Consider the following 22,083-nt stretch of genomic DNA (forward strand, 5'->3'; position numbering starts at 1 on the left):
CACTTATTGAAGAGACTGTCTTTTCTCCATTGTATATCTTTGCCTCCTTTGTCATAGATTAGTTGACCATAGGTGCGTGGGTTAATCTCTGGGATTTCTATCTTGTTCCATTGATCTCTGTTTCTGTTTTTGTGCCAGTACCATATTGTCTTGATTACTGTAGCTTTGTAGTATAATCTGAAGTCAGGGAGTCTGATTCCTCCAGCTCCATTTTTTTGCCTCAAGACTGCTTTGGCTATTCAGGGTCTTTTGTGTCTCCATACAAATTTTAAGATGATTTGTTCTAGCTCCGTAAAAAATGCCATTGGTAATTTGATAGGGATTGCATTGAATCTGTAGATTGCTTTGGGTAGTATAGTCATTTTCACAATGTTGATTCTTCCAATCCAAGAACATGGTATATCTCTCCATCTGTTGGTATCATCTTTAATTTCTTTCTGATGAAAGAAATTCATATAGTGTCTTACAGTTTTCTGCATACAGGTCTTTTGTCTTCCTAGGTAGGTTTATTCCTAGGTATTTTATTCTTTTTGTTGCAATGGTAAATGGGAGTGTTTCCATAATTTCTCTTTCAGATTTTTCATCATTAGTGTATAGGAATGCAAGAGATTTCTGTGCATTAATTTTGTATCCTGCAACTTTACCATATTCATTAATTAGCTCTAGCAGTTTTCTGGTGGCAGTTTTAGGATTCTCTATGTATAGTATCATGTCATCCGCAAACAGTGACAGTTTTACTTCTTCTTTTCCAATTTGTATTCCTTTTATTTCTTTTTCTTCTCTGATTGCCATGGCTAGGACTTCCAAAACTATGTTGAATAATAGTGGTGAGAGTGGACATCCTTGTCTCGTTCCTGATCTTAGAGGAAATGCTTTCAGTTTTTCACCATTGAGAATGATGTTTGCTGTGGGTTTGTCATATATGGCCTTTATTATGTTGAGGTAGGTTCCCTCTATGCCCACTTTCTGGAGAGTTTTTATCAGAAATGGGTGTTGAATTTTGTCAAAAGCTTTTTCTGCATCTATTGAGATGATCATATGGTTTTTATTCTTCAATTTGTTAATATGGTGTATCACATTGATTGATTTGCGTATATTGACGAATCCTTGCATCCCTGGGATAAATCCCACTTGATCGTGGTGTATGATCCTTTTAATGTGTTGTTGGATTCTGTTTGCTAGTATTTTGTTGAGGATTTTTGCATCTATATTCATCAGTGATATTGGTCTGTAATTTTCTTTTTTTGTAGTGTCTTTGTCTGGTTTTGGTATCAGGGTGATGGTGGCCTCATAGAATGAGTTTGGGAGTGTTCCTTCCTCTGCAATTTTTTGGAAGAGTTTGAGAAGGATGGGTGTTAGCTCTTCTCTAAATGTTTGATAGAATTCACCTGTGAAGCCATCTGGTCCTGGACTTTTGTTTGTTGGAAGATTTTTAATCACAGTTTCAATTTCATTACTTGTGATTGGTCTGTTCATATTTTCTGTTTCTTCCTGATTCAGTCTTGGAAGGTTATACCTTTCTAAGAATTTGTCCATTTCTTCCAGGTTGTCCATTTTATTGGCATAAAGTTGCTTATAGTAGTCTTTTAGGATGCTTTGTATTTCTGCGGTGTCTGTTGTAACTTCTCCTTTTTCATTTCTGATTTTATTGATTTGAGTCCTCTCCCTCTTTTTCTTGATGAGTCTGGCTAATGGCTTATCAATTTTGTTTATCTTCTCAAAGAACCAACTTTTAGTTTTATTGATCTTTGCTATTGTTTTCTTCATCTCTATTTCATTTATTTCTGCTCTGATCTTTATGATTTCTTTCCTTCTGCTAACTTTGGGTTTTGTTTGTTCTTCTTTCTCTAGTTTCTTTAGGTGTAAGGTTAGATTGTTTATTTGAGATTTTTCTTGTTTCTTTAGGTAGGCTTGTATAGCTATAAACTTCCCTCTTAGAACCGCTTTTGCTGCATCCCATAGGTTTTGGGTCGTCGTGTTTTCATTGTCATTTGTCTCTAGGTATTTTTTTATTTCCTCTTTGATTTCTTCAGTGATCTCTTGGTTATTTAGTAACGTATTGTTTAGCCTCCATGTGTTTGTCTTTTTTACGTTTTTTTCCCTGTAATTCATTTCTAATCTCATAGCGTTGTGGTCAGAAAAGATGCTTGATATGATTTCAATTTTCTTAAATTTACTGAGGCTTGATTTGTGACCCAAGATGTGATCTATCCTGGAGAACGTTCCGTGCGCACTTGAGAAGAACGTGTAATCTGCTGTTTTTGGATGGAATGTCCTATATATATCAATTAAATCTATCTGGTCTATTGTGTCATTTAAAGCTTCTGTTTCCTTATTTATTTTCATTTTGGATGATCTGTCCATTGGTGTAAGTGAAGTGTTAAAGTCCCCCACTATTATTGTGTTACTGTCGATTTCCTCTTTTATAGCTGTTAGCAGTTGCCTTATGTATTGAGGTGCTCCTATGTTGGGTGCATATATATTTATAATTGTTATATCTTCTTCTTGGATTGATCCCTGGATCATTATGTAGTGTCCTTCCTTGTCTCTTGTAACATTCTTTATTTTAAAGTCTATTTTATCTGATATGAGTATAGCTACTCCAGCTTTCTTTTGATTTCCATTTGCATTGAATATCTTTTTCCATCCCCTCACTTTCAGTCTGTATGTGTCCCTAGGTCTAAAGTGGGTCTCTTGTAGACAGCATATATATGGGTCTTGTATTTGTATCCATTCAGCCAGTCTATGTCTTTTGGTTGGGGCATTTAATCCATTCACGTTTAAGGTAATTATCGATATGTATGTTCCTCTGACCATTTTCTTAATTGTTTTGGGTTTGTTTTTGTAGGTCCTTTTCTTCTCTTGTGTTTCCCACTTAGAGAAGTTCCTTTAGCATTTGTTGTAGAGCTGGTTTGGTGGTGCTGAATTCTCTTAGCTTTTGCTTGTCTGTAAAGGTTTTGATTTCTCCATCAAATCTAAGTGAGATCCTTGCTGGGTAGAGTAATGTTGGTTGTAGGCTCTTCCCTTTCATCATTTTAAGTATATCATGCCACTCCCTTCTGGCTTGCAGAGTTTCTGCTGAGAAATCAGCTGTTAACCTTATGGGAGTTCCCTTGTATGTTATTTGTTGTTTTTCCCTTGCTGCTTTCAATAATTTTTCTTTGTCTTTAATTTTTGCCACTTTGATTACTATGTGTCTCGGCGTGTTTCTCCTTGGGTTTATCCTGTATGGGACTCTCTGCGCTTCCTGGACTTGGGTGGCTATTTCCTTTCCCATGTTAGGGAAGTTTTTGACTATAATCTCTTCAAATATTTTCTCTGGTCCTTTCTCTCTCTCTTCTCCTTCTGGGACCCCTATAATGCGAATGTTGTTGCGTTTAATGTTGTCCCAGAGGTGTCTTAAGCTGTCTTCATTTCTTTTCATTCTTTTTTCTTTAGTCTGTTCCGCAGCAGTGAATTCCACCATTTTATCTTCCAGGTCACTTATCCGTTCTTCTGCCTCAGTCATTCTGCTATTGATTCCTTCTAGTGTAGTTTTCATTTCAGTTATTGTATTGGTCATCTCTGTTTGTTTGTTCTTTAATTCTTCTAGGTCTTTGTTAATCATTTCTTGCATCTTCTCAATCTTTGCCTCCATTCTTATTCCGAGGTCCTGGATCATCTTCACTATCATTATTCTGAATTCTTTTTCTGGAAGGTTGCCTATCTCCATTTCATTTAGTTGTTTTTCTGGGGTTTTTTCTTGTTCCTTCATCTGGTACATAGCCCTCTGCCTTTTCATCTTCTCTGTCTTTCTGTAACTGTGGTTTTTGGTCCACAGGCTGCAGGATTGTAGTTTTTCTTGCTTCTGCTGCCTGCCCTCTGGTGGTTGAGGCTATCTGAGAGGCTTGATGGGAGGCTCTGGTGGTGGGTAGAGCTGACTGTTGCTGTGGCGGTCAGAGCTCAGTAAAACCTTAATCCACTTGACTGTTGATGGGTGGGGCTGGGTTCCCTCCCTGTTGCTGTGGCGGTCAGAGCTCAGTAAAACCTTAATCCACTTGACTGTTGATGGGTGGGGCTGGGTTCCCTCCCTGTTGGTTGTTTTCCCTGAGGCAACCCAACACTGGAGCCTACCCGTGCTCTTTGGTGGGGTTAATGGCAGACTCTGGGAGGGCTCACGCCAAGGAGAACTTCCCAGAACCTCTGCTGCCAGTGTCCTTATCCCCATGGTGAAACAGAGCCACCACTCGCCTCTGCAGGAGACCCCCCCAACACCAGCAGGTAGGTCTGGTTCAGTCTCCCCCAGGGTCACTGCTCCTTCCCCTGGGTCCCGATGCACACATTACTTTGTGTGTGCCCTCCAAGAGTGGGGTCTCTGTTTCCCCCAGTCCTGTCAAAGCCCTGCAATCAATTCCCACTAGGCTTCAAAGTCTGATTCTCTAGGAATTCCTCCTCCCGTAGCCGGACCCCCAGGTTGGGAAGCCTGACGTGGGGCTCAGAACCTTCACTCCAGTGGGTGGACTTCTGTGGTATAAGTGTTCGCCAGTCTGTGAGCCACCCACCCAGCAGTTATGGGATTTGATTTTACTCTGATTGCGCCCCTCCTACCATCTCACTGTGGCTTCTCCTCTGTCCTTGGACATGGGGTATCCTCCTTGGTGAAGTCCAGGGTCTTCCTGTCAATGATTGTCCAGCAGCCAGTTGTGATTCTGGTGCTCTCGCAAGAGGGAGTGAGAGCACTTCCTTCTACTCCACCATCTTCGCCATGTCTTCTTTATCCATTCATCCTTAATGGACACTTAGGTTTTTTTTTCATATCTTGGTTGTTGTAAATAATTCTGTAATGTATAGGGGTGCCTATATCTGTTTGAATGAGTGGTTTTGTGTCTTTCAGATAAATAGGCAGAAGTGAAACAGCTGGGTCGTATGGTAGTTCTAGTCTTAATTTTTTGAGGAACCTCCATACTGCTTTTCATAGGGGCTGCACCAATTTATAGTCCCACCAATAGTTCAGGGTTCCTTTTTCTCCACACCCTCTCAAACATTTATTTCTTGTCTTTTCTGACAAGTGTGAGGTGATATCTCATTGTGGTTTTGATTTCCATTTCCCTAATAATTAGTGATCATGAACATCCTTTCATGTGCCTGTTGGCCACCTGTGTGTCTTCTTTGGAAAAATGTCTGTTCAGGTCCTCTGCTCATTTTTTGATTTGGTGGTTTTTTTGTTGTTGAGTTGTATGAGTTTTTTGTAGATTTCAGATATTAACCCCTTATTGGATATATGATTTGCAAATGTCTTCTCCCATACAGTAGGTTGCCTTTTTGTTTTAATGATGGTTTCCTTTGCTGTACAGAAGCTTTTTAGTTTGATATAGTCCCATTTGTTTATTTTTGCTTTTCTTTCGCTTGTCTTTGGAGTCAGAGCCACAGAAACATTGCTGAGACCGATATCAATGAATGTTAACCAGACTTATTGTGGTGCTCATTTTGCAACATATACAAATACTGAATCATTATGTTGTACACCTGAAGCTAATATAATGTTATATGTCAAATATATCTCAAAAATTGTAAAAAAACCTCAATTAAAAAATAAATCATAAAAAACAAAAACAAAATAAAACTCACTGCTTAAATGACAAAAAAAAAAAGACTGATATCTGTGAAGTCTTCTAGAAATTTCATGGTTGCAGGTCTTACATTCAAGTCTTTAATCCATTTTGAGTTACTTGTTTCATTCTTTTGCATGTGGCTGTCTGTTTTCCCCAGCACCATTATTGAATAGACTATCTTTCCTCCATGGTATGTTCTTTGCTCCTTTGTCATAAATTAATTGTCATATATGCATAGGTTTACATTTTTGGACTCTCAGTTCTGTTTCATTGATCTGTGTGTCTGTTTTTGTGCCAGTACCATACTGTTTTATTACTGTAGCTTTATAGTATAGTTTGAAATCAGGGAGTGTGATACCTCCAAGCTTTTTTCTTCTTTCTCAAGATTATTTTGACTATTTGGGATTTTTCTGTGGTTCCATACACATTTTAGAATTATTTGTTCTGGTTCTGTGAAATATGCCATTGGAATTTTGATAGGGATTGCACTGAATCTGTAGATTGCTGTGGGTAGTATGGACATTTTAACAATATTAATTCCTCCAATCCATGAACACAGAATATCTTTCCATTTGGTTGTGTCTTCAACTTCATTCATCAGTGTCTTACAGTTTTCACTGTAACAGGTCTTTCACCTCCTTGGTTGAATTTATTCTTAGGTATTTTACTCTTTTTGATGCAGCCATACATGGGATTGTTTTCTTAATTTCTCTTTCTTTTTCTTTTTCGGCCGTGCCATGACATGTGGGGATCTTAGTTCCCCAACCAGGGATCAAACCCGTGCCCCCTGCAGTGGAAGTGCAGAGTCCTAACTACTGGACTGCCAGGGAAGTCCCTTAACTTCTCTTTGTGATAGTTTGTTGTTGGTGTGGAAATGCCACAGACTTTTGTATGTTGATTTTGTACCCTGTGACTTCACTAAATTCATTTATTATATTATTAGTTCTGACATTTTTTGTGTGTGTGTTTGTGTGTGTGTAGTCTTTAGGGTTTTCTGTATGTATCATGTCATTTGCAAATAGTGACAGTTTTACTTTCTGATTCGGAAGCCTGTTATTTGTATCATGTTGATTGATTTGTGGATGTTGAACCATCCTTTCATCCCTGGAATAAATTCCACTTGATCATGGTGTATGCTTCTTTTAATGCATTGTTGGATTCAGTTTGCTGACATTTTGTTGAGGATTTTTGCATCTGTGTTCATCAATGATATTGGCTTGTAATTTTCTTTTTTTGTGGTCTCCTTGTCTGCTTTTGGTATCAGGTTAACGCTGGCTTCATAAAATGTGTTTGGAAGCCTTCCCTTCTTTTCAGTTTTTTGAAGAATTTGAGAAGGATATTAAATCCTTCTAAAGGTATTAAATCTTTGAATACTTTGTAGAATTCGCCAGTAAATCTGTCTGCTCTGGGCTTTCATTTGTTGGGAGATTTTTGATTACAGTTTCAATCTCCTTACTAGTAATTGGTCTATTCAGATTTTTCTATTTCTTCATGATTGAGTCTTGGAAGATTGTATGTTTTTAAAAAATTTTCTGTTTCTTTTAGGTTGTCCAATTTGTTGGCGTATATTCATAGATCATGAGCAATCCTTTGTATTTCTGTGGTATTAGTTATAACATCTCTTTCATCTCTGATTTTATTTATTTGAGTCCTCTTTTTTTTCCTGGTGAGTCTAGCTAAATGTTCGTCAATTTTTTTTTTTAAATTAATTAATTAATTAATTTGTTTTTGGCTGTGTTGGGTCTTCATTTCTGTGCGAGGGCCCTCTCCAGCTGCGGCGAGCGGGGGCCACTCTTCATCGCGGTGCGTGGGCCTCTCACTGTCGCGGCCTCTCTTGTTGCGGAGCACAGGCTCCAGACGCGCAGGCTCAGCAGTTGTGGCCCACGGGCCTAGCTGCTCCACGGCACGTGGGATCCTCCCAGGCCAGGGCTCGAACCCGTGTCCCCTGCATTGGCAGGCAGACTCTCAACCACTGCGCCACCAGGGAAGCCCTGTTCGTCAATTTTATTTATCTTTTCAAAGAATCCCCTTTTAGTTTCATTGATCTTGTTTTTTTTTCTTTTTTTAGTCTCTGTTTCTGCTCTGATCTTTATTGTTTCCTTCCATCTACCTATTTTGGCATTTGTTCTTTTTCTAGTTCCTTTAGGTGTAAGGTTAGATTGTTTATTGGGGATTTATTGTTTCTTGAGGTAAGACTATTGAACTTAGTCCATTTACATTTAAGGTAATTATTGATAAGTATGTGCTTATTGCCATTTTGTTCATTGTTTTCTGGCTGTTTTTGTAGTTCTCTTCTCTCTTTTCCTTTGTGTTTTGGTGTGGTTTCTTTTAGTGTTATGTTTAGATTTTCTCACTTTGTTTTGTGTATTTACTATAAGTTTTTTCCTTGTGGTTACTGTGAGGTTCACCTGTAACATTCTATGTAAGTAGTAGCCTGTTTTAAGTTGCTAGCAACTTAAATTAGAAATCATTCCAAAGCTTTATCTTTTTACTCCCTCCCTATGTTTCCTACTTTTGATGACACATTTTACTTTTTTTTATTTTATGCATCCTGTAACTAATTGTAATTTTAGTTATTTTTAGTACTTTTGTCTCTTAACCTTTGTGCTTGCTTTATAAGTGATTGATCCTCTGCTTTTATCATACATTTACCTTTAACAGTGAGATTTTTACTTTCATATGTTTTCTTATTATTAATTAGTGCCATTTCTTTTCAGCTTAAAGAAGTCCCATTAATATTTCTTGTTGGGCCAGTTTAGTTGTGATGAATATCTTTAGCTTTTGCTCATCTGGGAAACTCTTGATCTCTTCTTCCATTCTGAATAACTTTGCTGTGTAGAGAATTCTTGGTTGGAAGTTTTTTCTTTCAGCACTTTGAATATGATCTGCCACTCCCTTCTGGCCTGTAAAGGCTCTGCTGAAAAATCTGCTTGTAGAGTTATAGAGTTTTCCTTGTATGTAACAATTTGTTTTTCTCTTGTTGCTTTTAGGATTCTCTCTTAATCCTTTATTTTTACTGTTTTAATTATAGTGTGTCTTGGTGTGTGTCTCTTTGGGTTCATCTTATTTGGAACTCTCTGTGCTTCCTGGACCTGGATGTCTGTTTCCTTCCCCTGATTAAGGATGTTTTCAGCAACTATTTCTTCAAGTAGGTTTTCTGTCCCTTTCACTCTTTCTTTCTGGCACCCCTATAATGCAAATGTTATTCTGCTTGATGTTGCCCCAAAGTTCCCTTAAGGTGTCTTCATTTTTTATCTTTATTTTATTTATTATTTTTAAAAGATATTTATTTATTTGGCTGCGTCGGGTCTTAGTTGTGGCATGCTGGATCTTCGTTGTGGCATGCGGGATCTTTTGTTGTGGTGTGCTGGCTTCTCTCTAGTTGTGGTGCGGGGGCTCCATAGTTGCTGTGCATGGGCTCCAGAGTGCACAGGCTCAGTGATTGCGGCACACGGGCTTAGTTGCCCTGCGGCATGTGGGATCTTAGTTCCCTGACCAGGGATTGAACCCGTGTCCCCTGCCTTGGAAGGCGGATTCTTAACCACTGGACCACCAGGGAAGTCCCTGTCTTCGCTTCTTAAAATACTTGTTTCGTTTTCTGCTCTGTCTGGGTGAGTTCCATTGTTTTATCTTCCTGCTGGCTGATTTGTTCTTCTACTTCACACAGTTTGCTGTTGAACCCCTCTAGCATATTTTTCAGTTCAGTTATAACTTTTGTTTGGTACCTTCATATATTTTCTATCTCTGTTGAAGTTCTCACTGTGCTAATTTTTTCTTCATCTGAGTTTGGTTAGTGTCTTTATGACCATTACTTTGAACTTTTTATCAGGTAGATTGTTTATCTCTGTTTTGTTTAGTTCTTTTTTTTTTGAGGTTCTGACTTACTCTTTTGATTGGAATATCTTCCTCTGTCTCCTCATGTTGCCTAATTCTTTGTGTTTGTTTCTATGTATTAGGTATATCAGCTATCTCTCTTAGTCTTGAAGGAGTGGCTTTATTTAGGAGATGTCCTATGGGGCTCAGAAGCACAATCCTATCTAGCCACCAGAGCCAGGGGCTCAAGGGGTGTCTCCTATGTGGGCTACATGCAGTTTGTGGGGCCACAGCTGCTGTGGGGTGCTGGTGGGTGGGGCTGTTGCTTGGGCAGCTGTGAGGCCCACCTGAGGTGCGGGGGTTGGCAGTGCTCTCTCACCCCTGGTGGGATGTGCCCACTGGTGCTAATAGGTTGGGTGGAGAATTCCAAAGTGGTGCCTTCCAGCACCAGTATTAGCAAGGTAGCCTGAGATCACATAAATGGCTCCTGCCAGTGACTCAGCCCGTGGGGAGCATTCCAACTGGTTCCTGCCTCTCTAGCAGATGCTTCAAGATTAATAGGTGAATCCCCTTCACCTATGGTCTTATGCACTTTTCAATTTAGTGTTTTTGCACTGGTTTTCAGGTCAAGTCAATCTGTGTGCAAGTCCTTTAAGAGCAGGTTTTCTATTCTACTTTAAGAGTAGCTTTCCTGGACATATTTCCCGTTGGTTTGCAAAACCAGGTGTTTTGGAGGCTCATCTCTCTTGTGCAAGATCTAGGGGTTGGGGTGCCTGATGTACTCAAATCCCTCGTTCCTCAGCTAAAGGATTCGTGCCTTTGTGGTCCCTCCCAATAGTGGATTGCTGAAGCTGAGGTGTGGTTTTCATATCTTCTCCTGTCCTATGCATCTTGTTGCTGTCCTTTTATTTTACCCTTTGTTGTGGAGGTTCTGTTCATTCAGTTTTCAAATCCCTTTCTGGGGGAACTGTTCCATATGTGGTTGTACGTTTGTTATGTCTGTAGGAGGAGGTCAGTTCATGATCTTTTTATGCTACCATCTTGAACTCTCCCATAATTTTCCCTTTTGTAAATAATGCTTTGCTTGGAATGCCCATTCATCCCTGCCTGGAAAAGTTTTGATCAAGCTTCAAGCCCAGACACAGTGCTTGTTGGGTTTACAGCTTTAAAAAGTTGTTGTTTATGGCAGGGGGTAGTAGTTTTGGCCAACCTTCTGAGTTGCCACAGTGGGCCTGGCTTCTTGTTACCTATCACATGTAGGGTGTTTTGGTTCCTATTATCTCATTAGAACTTGTTTGCCTCTATCTACTTTAGTTCCCAAACTCTATACTCTGTGTGTTTGTTTTATTTTTTGTCCACTGAGATACTTACCTTGTGTTTGAGCATACGTCTACAATTTTAACATTAAAAAAATTTTAATCAGCTATTGATTTTTGATTGGAGCTGAGGCAGCTTAGTTTCTATGCTAACTGTGAGTGCAATCTGGACTGGAGTTGTGGACACTCTCTCTTTACCATGGCATATTTCAATGCTTTATATCCCTTACCCTATTCCACATTATCAGTTTAACCTAGTTAATAACCTGTTTGTGTGTATATTACTTTATTTCAAACATATGTATTTTTTATCAAATACAGTGTTCTTATTTCTGCCCTGTCTGCTCTTGTGCATTTTTTTCATCTATTTGGAATGATTGTCATTTTATTTAATTAAATTTAACTTCAAGAAATAAGATTTTTTTCAATTACCACAACTTGCATTGATCTCTTCTTTCTCAGAATTCTGCTCACATTCAGAGCTCCGCCCTTTAGCATTTAATTTTTTTCAAATTGTTTCCTATCTCTTTTTTTACACATTAGCTTGGTTTCCCCAGCCAAGTTGTATAGTCTACCTGAAGGCTTGCTCCTTATTTCTCTTACATTGTCCTCATACCCAGTGTCCTCCGTTTGGCATGCAGAGCTTTATAGAATGTCAGGTACTTCATGGGAGATGGATAAATATCTATTGAAGAAACCATAAACAAAGTGAATGTGTTTTGTACCTTTTGGTCACTGTAAAAGATATCTAAATTATGTAATAATTTTCCTAAAAAACACAATTTGGAAGATATTTATCCCCTATCATTTTAAGTTTTTAGCACAAATTATTCTTATCCCATTGTATTTACAAAGTAAAACTTTTTATAAGTGTAAATGTTAGAATGCTTTATATTGTTTCCTCAGGGTCATTGTTACTGTAATTGCACTTCTCATTGAAGTGATGGGATTTTGGCAGCCTAATAATAGAAAAAGAAGTTCTTAGACAATTTAGCAACAATCGGAGGGAATGAGGGAATGTGTGTAAAATATGCACATCAAAAGCATCTCATGATGATTTTATTGTTTCTTCTTTTTTCCCCATGCCTCTTGGACTTACTTAGGTCTGTTTACTAGGATTATTTTAGGCAAATTTAAGGAAGGGTATTTTTGGTGATGATAATAGGATTATGTAGATATTTCTGTGAATTGCTTGTTCTCAGGCAAGGTAAATCTCAGGTGAAAAGCCACCTGGACTCTGGAAAAACTTAGGATACAGAAATGGGGAAAGTGTAGTTCTTGGGAGGTACAGCTTTTGTTTCCAGTGCTTTTGGGGATGGGGTTTTTAAAACCATTATGATGTGAAGCTCTGAAATGTTGATGAGTCAAAAATGAATTTCTAGTTTTATACAGTTATTAAGTATATAATTAAAATGCTCTTTAATTTTTTTACTATTTAGTTACTTTTTTTGTCACATGCATGAGTATATCATCAAACTCAGATAGCAGGCTATTATTTATAAATTCATGTCTCAAGTGTATCATTTTGGGAAAGAATTTTGCTTTGTTTTTTTGGAGGAGGGTAGCTGATAGTTCAAACATGAGAATGTTGTGGATGTTAAGTGAACACAATAAAGACATACTCTGGATAAGTTTAAAAAGTTTTAGAGAGTTATGTTTTGGGAAAATATGATAGGAACGTAGATCATCCAATTTAGACAACTGATTATTTTTAATATCAGAAATTTCTCAATGTAAAAGTAATTTAACTATGAATCTAAAATTCTGAAAAAAATGTAGCAAAAACAAAAACTGAGAAACTAAAGACCAAAAAACCCATAATTGTTTCTTGCTAAAGAAATCATTGTTTGCATTTTGGGATATTTCCTTTGAATCTCTTTTCTTATATAATTAGTTTTTATACATAATTATAATCATAGTACACACGTTATTTCATTTTTTCTATGCAGTTTTTATAATCCTTAATTTAATTGATGAATTTTGAAGTAGTATCAGTTCATCCTTCTTTGGCATTTATGTTGAATATGTAAGTGATGTACAGGGTGTTCATGTTTTGAGACTGATGTTTAGCGATTTGTTCTCAATCTTGGGTGCTTGAGGTATATCTCAGTGGAGATGTCAGGTAGTATGCGTTAATGATTAAGTATCAGACTGCTCAAGTTAAAATCCTTTCTTCCACTTATTAGCCATGTGACTTTGGGCAAGTAACTTAACTTCTACACCTTTATTCTCTCTTGTATAAAGTGGGAATAATGATAGTGTGCACCATAAATGTTTTTGATAAGGATTATTGAGTCAGTTCTTGTGCTCTGAATCTGTCTTTTAGCCAATATTTTACTAGATTTCCAGTTCCTTTAATGTCATACCTAAGTATGATGAATAATAATGTTAGATGATAAATGTTGCAGGAGAGAAAAAAAAAAGGCCTTTAACCCTCCAAACTGTATATTTGATGATGGAATATTAAGTATTGGAAACAGATTGGTAATGGTTGGCATGGGTAGTAGGTGGATGGGTGACTAGATAATGTGGCCTGTGTTGACCTTTTTAGCTCCCCTCAAATCATTGTAGTTCACTTGACGTAGTGGGGAGCAATGCAAGAGGAATTAGAATTTCAGCATTTTAGTTCTGCTTCTTTCTGATTTTTGTTAACAGTAGAATCTTGAGAAGTCCCTTAGCTGCTTTGAATTTGTTTTCTCATCTATGGATATAACATTTTACCTGTCTCTCTCAGAGATGTCATTATGATTAAATAAGATATTCTGTAAAAGTGAGGTGAAGATGATAAAGCACTATATACAAAAGTAAACTTGTTATTAATTTAAAAAGACTAAAGCTGAGAGAAGGCAGATAGAGATCTTGATACAGTATTAGGTCCAGTCAGTCTTTAATAAAGGATAGCTTCTAGTGCTGTTTGTTATTATTGAGAGGACATCTACCTTTATGTGTAAGGCTAGCCCTGATTACTGTTTAGGTTATTAAATAGTTTATGAATATATTGTTGATATTTACTTTGATTTTTTTCCCCCTTTCTGCTTGTGTTTCAGACTCCTGGGAGAGTTGGCTCTCAAGGTTCTGATTTAGATTCATCATCAGCTCCTATAAACACAGTGGATGTCAATAATGAAAGCTCTTCGGAGGTATGAAAATAATAATTTGGCAATAAATATTGTTTTATTTAAGGAAAATATTATTTAAGGAAAAATAACAAATATATGGAGTAACAATTGATAATTTAAACTTTTGTAGGGAAAGAGCTCATAAATCTTTCTTACAAATTGGAATGCAACTTTTGAACCTCACTTGTAGATAGATAATAGTGCTTAGTTGTGAGACTGTGAAAGTGTATATTAAGACTGAAAAATAATATTGACAATTTATCTTTAATGTTAAAGTCATCTCAACTTAATGAAGATTTAAAAATCTGTTTGTAAAGAATTACCAGTTAATTAGTATCTACTTATGTGTTTGTACTGCCATGAATGACTAAGCTAATGAAAAATTAGATGAACTATAACATTTATATATTATTTGTTGTCTTCATTTATGACTCTGTAAGAACTTCTGATAGCTTATTAAAAATTAATGGAGAAAGTAAATAAGTCTAAAAAAGAAATAACTCAAATTTTTTGAGAAGTCAGCCTTAGAAGTTGCTACATTACTATCATTATTTTTAACAAATAATATATACTCATTATAGAAAAAGGAGATAAGGTAAGAGAACATAAAAACCACCCATAACACTGCCCCTAAGAGATCAACACACTCACATTTCTGCTCTGACAGTTTTTGTCAATTGCCCCTTTCTCGGCCCAGCTGTACTACCTACCCAGTCCCCTTTTCCCTATTCTTTCCCATCTCTTGGTTGGTGAGTCTATTATGTGTATGTTTCTAGGTATTTCTCTATCCATTCATTTCTCTGTTTTGTCTCTTTTTGACCATCTGTCTTCATGTATATGTATATTAACCATAACAAGATCGAACAAGGCTGTGAGAGTGAGAAGTAAAGTATCAGTTGAACTTTATTAAGAGCAAGTTTAAGTAAATATCTTTAAGGAAAACATTCCAAACTGTATTTATGATATGATGAGCTCAGAGAGCTAGGTTGTAACCTTGGAAAGGAATTTAGTAGTAATTGTTGACCTCATTCAGACCAAAAACAACAAAAAAATCTCCAGTGGGTAAATGAGCAGTGCCTGATAATCCTGCTATATTTTCTTATTAGGCTCCCTTTTCTACTCTCTGTGATAGTTGTACTCTCTTCTTTGTCCTCAAACCTTCCATGTGTCTTACCTTAGTCCCGCCTTCTCACCGTCACCTTCTATACCATTGAGAAAAGATCAATGTTCTCATTTTGTCCCTAAAACTATACTTGCAACTCTATTCTCTTTATTACTTTAGTACGCGGAAGACAGGTCTCTTTTCCTATCAGATTTCAGTCCTTTCCCTTGTGCTCTGGATTCCATTCTCTCTCACATTCTCAGCTTATCATCTCTCCCTCATGCAACTTTGGTTTTTACCTATGCCACAAATTATTCCCTTCAGCATACAAATACTGCTCTAGAGGTGCCACTAACCTGGGACTCCCTTAAATTAAGTTCGGTACTTGAAATTTTTCAGATTACCCACTAGTGTAAATTTCTAACCTAATTGAGAGCTATTGGTGATTATGAATTCTCAGGGGGTATAGTTTTTTCCATATGCCCAGTGTTAAGGTATTGACTTGTTAAGGTCTCAGTTGATATCTCTCCCCACCTCTCTCAATTTCTCTTTTTCTCTCAATCTTCCCTTTTACCCTGATGTTGGCTTCCCACTTTGAACAAATTCTAGGTTTTATCATTGTGCCCTTAGCATCTATCTAAATGGGGATTTGAAATATCATGGTCTGCAGGATTTTAAAAAAATAGTCAGAAATAAAGCAACACCTTGCTTTAGTGCTCATTTATATCATATTTTATATATTATTATGTATAATAATATATATAATAGTATCTTAGTCAGTATAGGTTATTATAACAAAAGCACTGAGAGGATTAAACAGCAAACATTTATTTCTCACAGTTCTGGAGGCTGGGATGTTCAAGATCAAGGATCTGGCAGATTCTGTGTCTGATGGGGGCTTCCTTTCTGGTTTATAGATGGCTGTCCTCACATGGCAGAAGGGGCAAGAGAGCTCTCTGGGGTCTCTTTTATTATATAAAGGTACCAATCCCATTCATTAGGGCTCCACCCTCATGACTTAATCATCTCCCAACGGCCCCATCACATTGGAGGTTAAGATTTCAACATATGAATTTTGAGGGTACATAGACATTCAGTCTATAACAAATATATAATCTGTATAATACATAATGTAATAAGTGATATCATATCATTTGTTCTCATCAGGACAGTTGTTCAGACTATTTAGTATATTGCATTGCAGAAGCAAATTCTTTGTTCACTCTTTATCCGTTTCTAATCTGGCTTCCATCCTTAGTACCCACTGAAACACACTAATGACCAGCATATTACCAAATCAGAGCTTCATTTTCCTAGTCATTTGGCTAGGGAGAGCAGACTTTTCTTGGGGCTTTTTTGGTCGGTGTCCACTGAAGTTTCCAGGTAGCTGGCTTCTCCAGCAGCCAGTCCAGAATATATGAGATGAAAAGAAAACCCAGAGTACTCACCACTGTCTCAGTCCTTGGCTCCTGAGATCCTCAGCTGGTCTGCCTTCTTCTCTTTACCTTTCAGAGTTTTCTTTTTGTTTTGTTTTATATATAATGCCTCTGGATTTCAGCTGTACTTAGCAGGAAGAATAGAGAAGTGTATCTGTTCCATTTTGTCTGGAACTGGAAATCCGACCATTTTGAAAATTGGAGTATTTATCTTTATTTTAAGGAATTATAAGAGTTCTTTATCCTTTGTCAATGTTTTGATTGCCTCCTATTCATCTGATTAGTGAGGGAAGGATTCCTGTCCTAGGCTTATGGGAATAACTAAACACATAATTAGACAAATGAGACAAATGAGAACAACAGCAGTTTATTAGTCACATATACTCACAGCCCAGAGCAGGAGGACACGGTGTGCCATGCAGGGCCACATGAGGATTGCACTTGGGAACAAAATGAACAACCAGGGGTTGTGAGAGGCAGGCATTGTAGTATCAGGAAGGTAAGGTGCCCCCTGGTTTCTAAAGGAGATGTGATTGGCTTGCTTGAATAATTCCAGGGGCCGGCAGGGAACCTTCTCAGGGATAAGCAGGCCCTGTGCTTGCTGCCTGTGAAGAGGAGGGCTGTTTGGCTAGAACTCCTTATCTGTGAGAGCAGAGTGGGGAGCGGAACTTGCAGTTAGGCCATTTGAAGCCCTCCCAGTTTCACCAGTTGTCAAGGCAACACAAAATATTGGGCCTTAATTTTAGGCCTTACACCACAATCAGAAATATGTGATGTGTTATTTTTTCTCAGTCTGTGGCTTGTTTTTCATTTTGTTAATGTTGTCTTTCAAAGAGAAGAAGTTTTAAATTTTGGTGAAGTGCAGTTTGTCAGCCTTTTCTTTTATGATTTTTGCTTTTTGGGTACTACAAAGTTTTTTGCCTACCCCAAGGTTGCAAAACTTCCTCCTATGCTTGCTTCTGATTAAAAAAAAAAAAAAAATCAAGCTACAAGGATATATTGTACAACACAGAGAATATAGCCAATATTTTATAATAACTATAAATGGAATATAACCTTTAAAAATTGTGAATCACTATATTGTAAACTGTAACTTATATATATTGTACATCCACTATACTTCAATTAAAAAAAAGACAGAAGAATTAAAAAAATTAAAAAATCATTTTAGCATGTACATTTAAATCTATGATTTATTTTAAATTATTGTATATGGTATGAGATAGTGGTTGAGGTTCATTTTTTCCATGTGGATATGGAAACCACATTTTCCCATATGCTTGTTGCAGTACCATTTGCTGAAAATGTTACCTTTTCCCATTGAATTAAATTTTCACTTTTGTGAGAAATCAATTGACCTTATATATGTGGTTATATTTTTTTATGTTCTTTGATCCAGGCATAATGAACTGATTTTAAGGTGTGCCAAGTTTTTTCTTATCTTTGAACTTTTGTATATGCTGATCTCTATGCCTTACCTAGTCTTGCTTTTTCTTTTTTCTTGGTTAGCATCTGATTATCCTTCAAGTCTCATCACAGATAATTTTTCCAATAAACTTTCCTGACTCACATGTTGGATAGATGCTTCTTCCACGTGCTTCTGTGGAAAAGAATTCCCTGTCCTTTTGGTAATGATTATTAGTCTGAGATTCATTTATTTATCAAATATTTATTGTCACCAGACACTGTTCTGGGTGCTGGAGGTATGGCACTGAGTGAAATAGTAAAAAATCTTTATGCTGGTGGAATTTATTTATTTATTTTTAATTAATTTATTTAATTTATTTAATTTTTGGCTGCGTTGGGTCTTTGTTGCTGTGCGCGGGCTTTCTCTAGTTGTGGTACGGGGGCTTCTCATTGCAGTGGCTTCTCTTGTTGCGGAGCACAGGCTCTAGGCACACGGGCTTCAGTAGTTGTGGCACGTGGGCTCACATGCCACAACTACTGAAGATGTGTCTGAGGAGGGGGTAGCTCAGAAAGAACTGAATGAAGTGAGAAATCATGTGGATTTCTGGAGCAAGCATGTTGCAGGCATGTGGAACAAGTCTCTGAGGTGGGAGCATGCCTGGCATATTGAAAAAGCATCCAGGAGGCTAGTGTGGCTCCAGCACAGTGAATGGGGAGAGGTTAGGTTAGTGAGATAATCAGGCCCACCTCATGTAGGGCCTTATAGGCTTTTGCACAGACTTTAGTGTTTTACTCTTGGTGAGATAGGAAGTCATTGGAGAGTTTGGATCAGGGAAAGGACAAAATTTATCTATATTTTTGTAGGATCACTCTAGCTGCTGTGTGGAAAATAAAGCTGTTAATGGGGTAAGGATAGAAGCAGAGAGACTGTTAGAAGGCTTTTACAGTGATCCATGTACACTGTGAGGGTGGCTTGGATCAGGGCAGTAGTGGAGGCCCTGAGGTTCTAAATGTATTTTGAAGGTAGTTCTAGTAGGATTTTCTGATTAGTGGGGTATTTTCTTTTACAGCTCTTTCAAGAAGCATGCAGGGTTATTGAGGATGGGGTCTTTGCTTTATTTTACCATTGCATTCTCAACAACATAGCATAATGACATAGTAATCACACTCAGTAAATACTTTTTAAAAAATTTATTTATTTATTTATTTATGGCGGCCCCAGTCTTAGTTGTGGCATGTGGGATCTTTAGTTGCAGCATGCGGACTTCTTAGTTGTGGCACACGTGCGGGATCTAGTTCCCTGACCAGGGGTTGAACCTGGGCCCCCTGCATTGGGAGCCCGGAGTCTTACCAACTGGACCAGCGGGGAAGTCCCAATACTTTTTGAACGGATGACTGAATGATGATATGTGGAAACTTAAAGTGAAGAAATGAGTAAAGAGGCAGGCAGCATAAAGATATTGTGGTAAAAAACAATGCAACAGTGCATTTAAAAAAATTATTATTCTGTAGTTTTAATACTTGGGCCTGTGGTTGCCTGGAAGACAACCCTTTCATCAGTAAAAAGAAAAAATAAGTGAATTCATGTTCCTCACTTTCATCCCCTGGCTAATCTCCTTAAAGGGTTGTTAACAAGAGGAACAATGATATTAATGATAGCTAACATTTATTGAATGTTTTCTTTGTATCAGATGCTGTGATAAGGACTTAACGTGTATTATTTAATTCTCACGAGACCCCCTCCCCCATATGGAGTAGGTGTTATTGTTACCTCATTTAACAGATGAGGAAATTGAAGGTAATATAAGCTACTAAGAGTGGTGTGAATCCAGGATTCAAGCCCAAGACTAGCTCTTAACTGCTACCCTGTCTTGCCTCTTACTTTGGAACCTTGTTTGTAGTCTTCCTCTTCCTTGCTATGATCCTAACGTACATCAAGGAACTCAAGGAACATCTTAGCCTCCCAGTTCTTAATGTTATCAGTGCCAATGATTTTTATTACTTTTCTTTTCTAGTTACTCAAGCCCATGGCAGTACCTTCCATCTTCTTATCAGGCAGGATAATTTTACCTGACATGTTAAAATCATATCTCTGCATTCCTTACCTCAACTGACTATCCTCTCAAAAACTTTCATAGTCTCACTACTTACCTTCTTTGGCCTTGCTGATTATTTTAGATTTTTAATTTTTATTTTTTCTTCTAGTCTGTCAACCTTTCTTGGCTTCGTTTCCTTTACTCTCTAACCATACATCTAATGACAGTTAATATTTGTTGAACACTTATAATGTCTCAGGCACTGTACTAAGCATTTTATATACTGCACAATAACTCTAGACAAATAGGTGCTAATATTAGTCCCATTTTACAGATGAGGAAACTGACATTTAGCAGGGTAAAGTGAATTTTTTAAAGTCATATAGTCAGTATTGGTTGAGACTCAAACCCACATCTATTTCTGACACCAAAACTCATGACGTTATAACCTTTGTAACCTATTGTCCTTCACCACTGTCTTCATTTAATTTACTTTCTCCCTGATACTCTGAACTCCTTTATTCTCTTATCCTTTTACTGTTCCTATCTGACAAAACCCCAAACCATAGATCAGTGTAACAGCCCACATTTTAAAATACATATATTGTTAGGTATGGGGAATTTGGGAGATTGTTTTAAAATGATTTTATTTGGCTCATAAAATTAGAAGGAAGGGTAACCTACTGGGAATTATGGGTATGGGCAAGAATGGGATCTTAGGCTAGTGGAATATGGTGAAGACTAAAAATTGCTTTCATCATAACAACTTTTTTGTTGAGAACATCATCTACATAAAAGTATTTGTTAAAACTGCCAATCATTTCTTGATCTAAAATAAAAGCTAGCTTGCCAATACTAGCTCTCAGATAAGTAAGGACAAAGTATCATAAACAAAAAGAATAATAATATTCCAGCTAAAGCAACTGGTTACTCAATAAAATTGACCAATGGGAATCTACAGCATAAGGATGGAAACTAATTTCAGAGTCCTACTTTGGATAGGTCTTTCAACCTTTTGTACAGTTACTACTTGAAAATTTCCCTTCCATATACTAAAAAGAGATACACTATTATTATTTTCCTGTTATGTCTATTTTCAATGTTTCTGTTTTGTTTCATAAATAACTTTTTGTGTATATCCTCCTAAAAGTTGTTATTTCACAGGGTTTCATCTGTCCATTATGTATGAAAAGATGTATAACTGCTATTGATTTGTCGGAGCATTACCAGAAAGTGCACGCTGAAAATGAGACAAGAGGACAGGAACTTCTTAATGACTCCAGTGTTACTGTGGGTCCTGAATATTTTGTTTTAGCAGCTTGGTTTTGGGTTGCTCAAAATAGCTTTGTTTTTCCTTGCCTCAGTGTTGCTTAACTTTTTCTGCTATAAGGGAATGTGGATTGCTTTAATTATGCATGCTCTAAGAAGGTTTAATAAGGAAAAGAGGCTCTTGGGAAGTTAGCTGTTCTTACTGTTTGCAGCAGTCTTTTTGTGAATCGTTAAACATATATAAAAGTTTAAGTTTATATTTTTGCATAAATTTTGCCATGAAATTTGAAATATAAAATGAATGTTTTTTATTTCAACCTTTGTAAGTTATATCTTTATTATGTAGTTAATGTTTTATTAATGAATGTTTTAAAATGCTTTAGGTTAAGATGCTTTACTTTTACATAGAAAGAGGACTTTGCATGTGAACTGTTACTGTCTTTATTTGGAAAAATATACAGCATTAGAGTCTGGATCTACCACTGTTTCAGTCTTTGTTTTGATTCCCCAGACCTGTTGGAAGTGACAGAATGATATACACCTGTTATTAATCATGGGTCATCCAAATGTTTCTCTGTAGTATGTGAGGCTGGTGTATGCAGAAGGCTGGGAGTGGGAGCGAGTGAGGGGAAGTGTTGCCCATTTTCAGTCTGGAAAAAATTTCTCAGATGATCTTGATATATCTCCTTCCTTTGAAAATTACTACAGTATTCTAAAAACAAAGAGAGACGTAGCTTTTCAAAAAATTCTTTTACAAATCTTTTAAAAGAATGAAACTTTTTTTTTACCATGAAAGACAAAAAAATCAGACTTACTCTTTCCTATGAGTTAATGATGTATAAGAAAACGATCTCACCAAACTTTCACTTATTTAACATTAATAGAGCACCTCTTTGTGCCAGGAATTTTGGTAGGTACAGGAGATAAAAAGGTAAATAAGATATGGTCTCTATGCCAGGAAGTTTTTATGATAGATATTTGCAAAAAGAGTACA

General features: G+C 37.1%; 1 protein-coding gene across 3 annotated transcripts in view; it reads left to right on the top strand.

The window, feature by feature from the left end:
• The window catches only part of EEA1 (early endosome antigen 1), a 143,238-nt gene that overhangs the window by 29,257 nt on the left and 91,898 nt on the right, over nucleotides 1-22,083 (top strand). For 2 of the 3 annotated variants that reach the window (XM_082418867.1, XM_082418865.1), the window contains exons 2-3: nucleotides 13,768-13,860; nucleotides 20,985-21,110. In XM_082418867.1, coding sequence (XP_082274993.1) covers nucleotides 13,768-13,860; nucleotides 20,985-21,110 — 219 coding nt within the window. The remainder of the gene's footprint in view (nucleotides 1-13,767; nucleotides 13,861-20,984; nucleotides 21,111-22,083) is intronic. The other variant, XM_082418866.1, reaches the window with a different exon arrangement.

This window comes from Balaenoptera physalus (assembly GCF_965194825.1).
Source record: "Balaenoptera physalus genome assembly, chromosome: 13".
Lineage (NCBI taxonomy): Eukaryota > Metazoa > Chordata > Mammalia > Artiodactyla > Balaenopteridae > Balaenoptera > Balaenoptera physalus.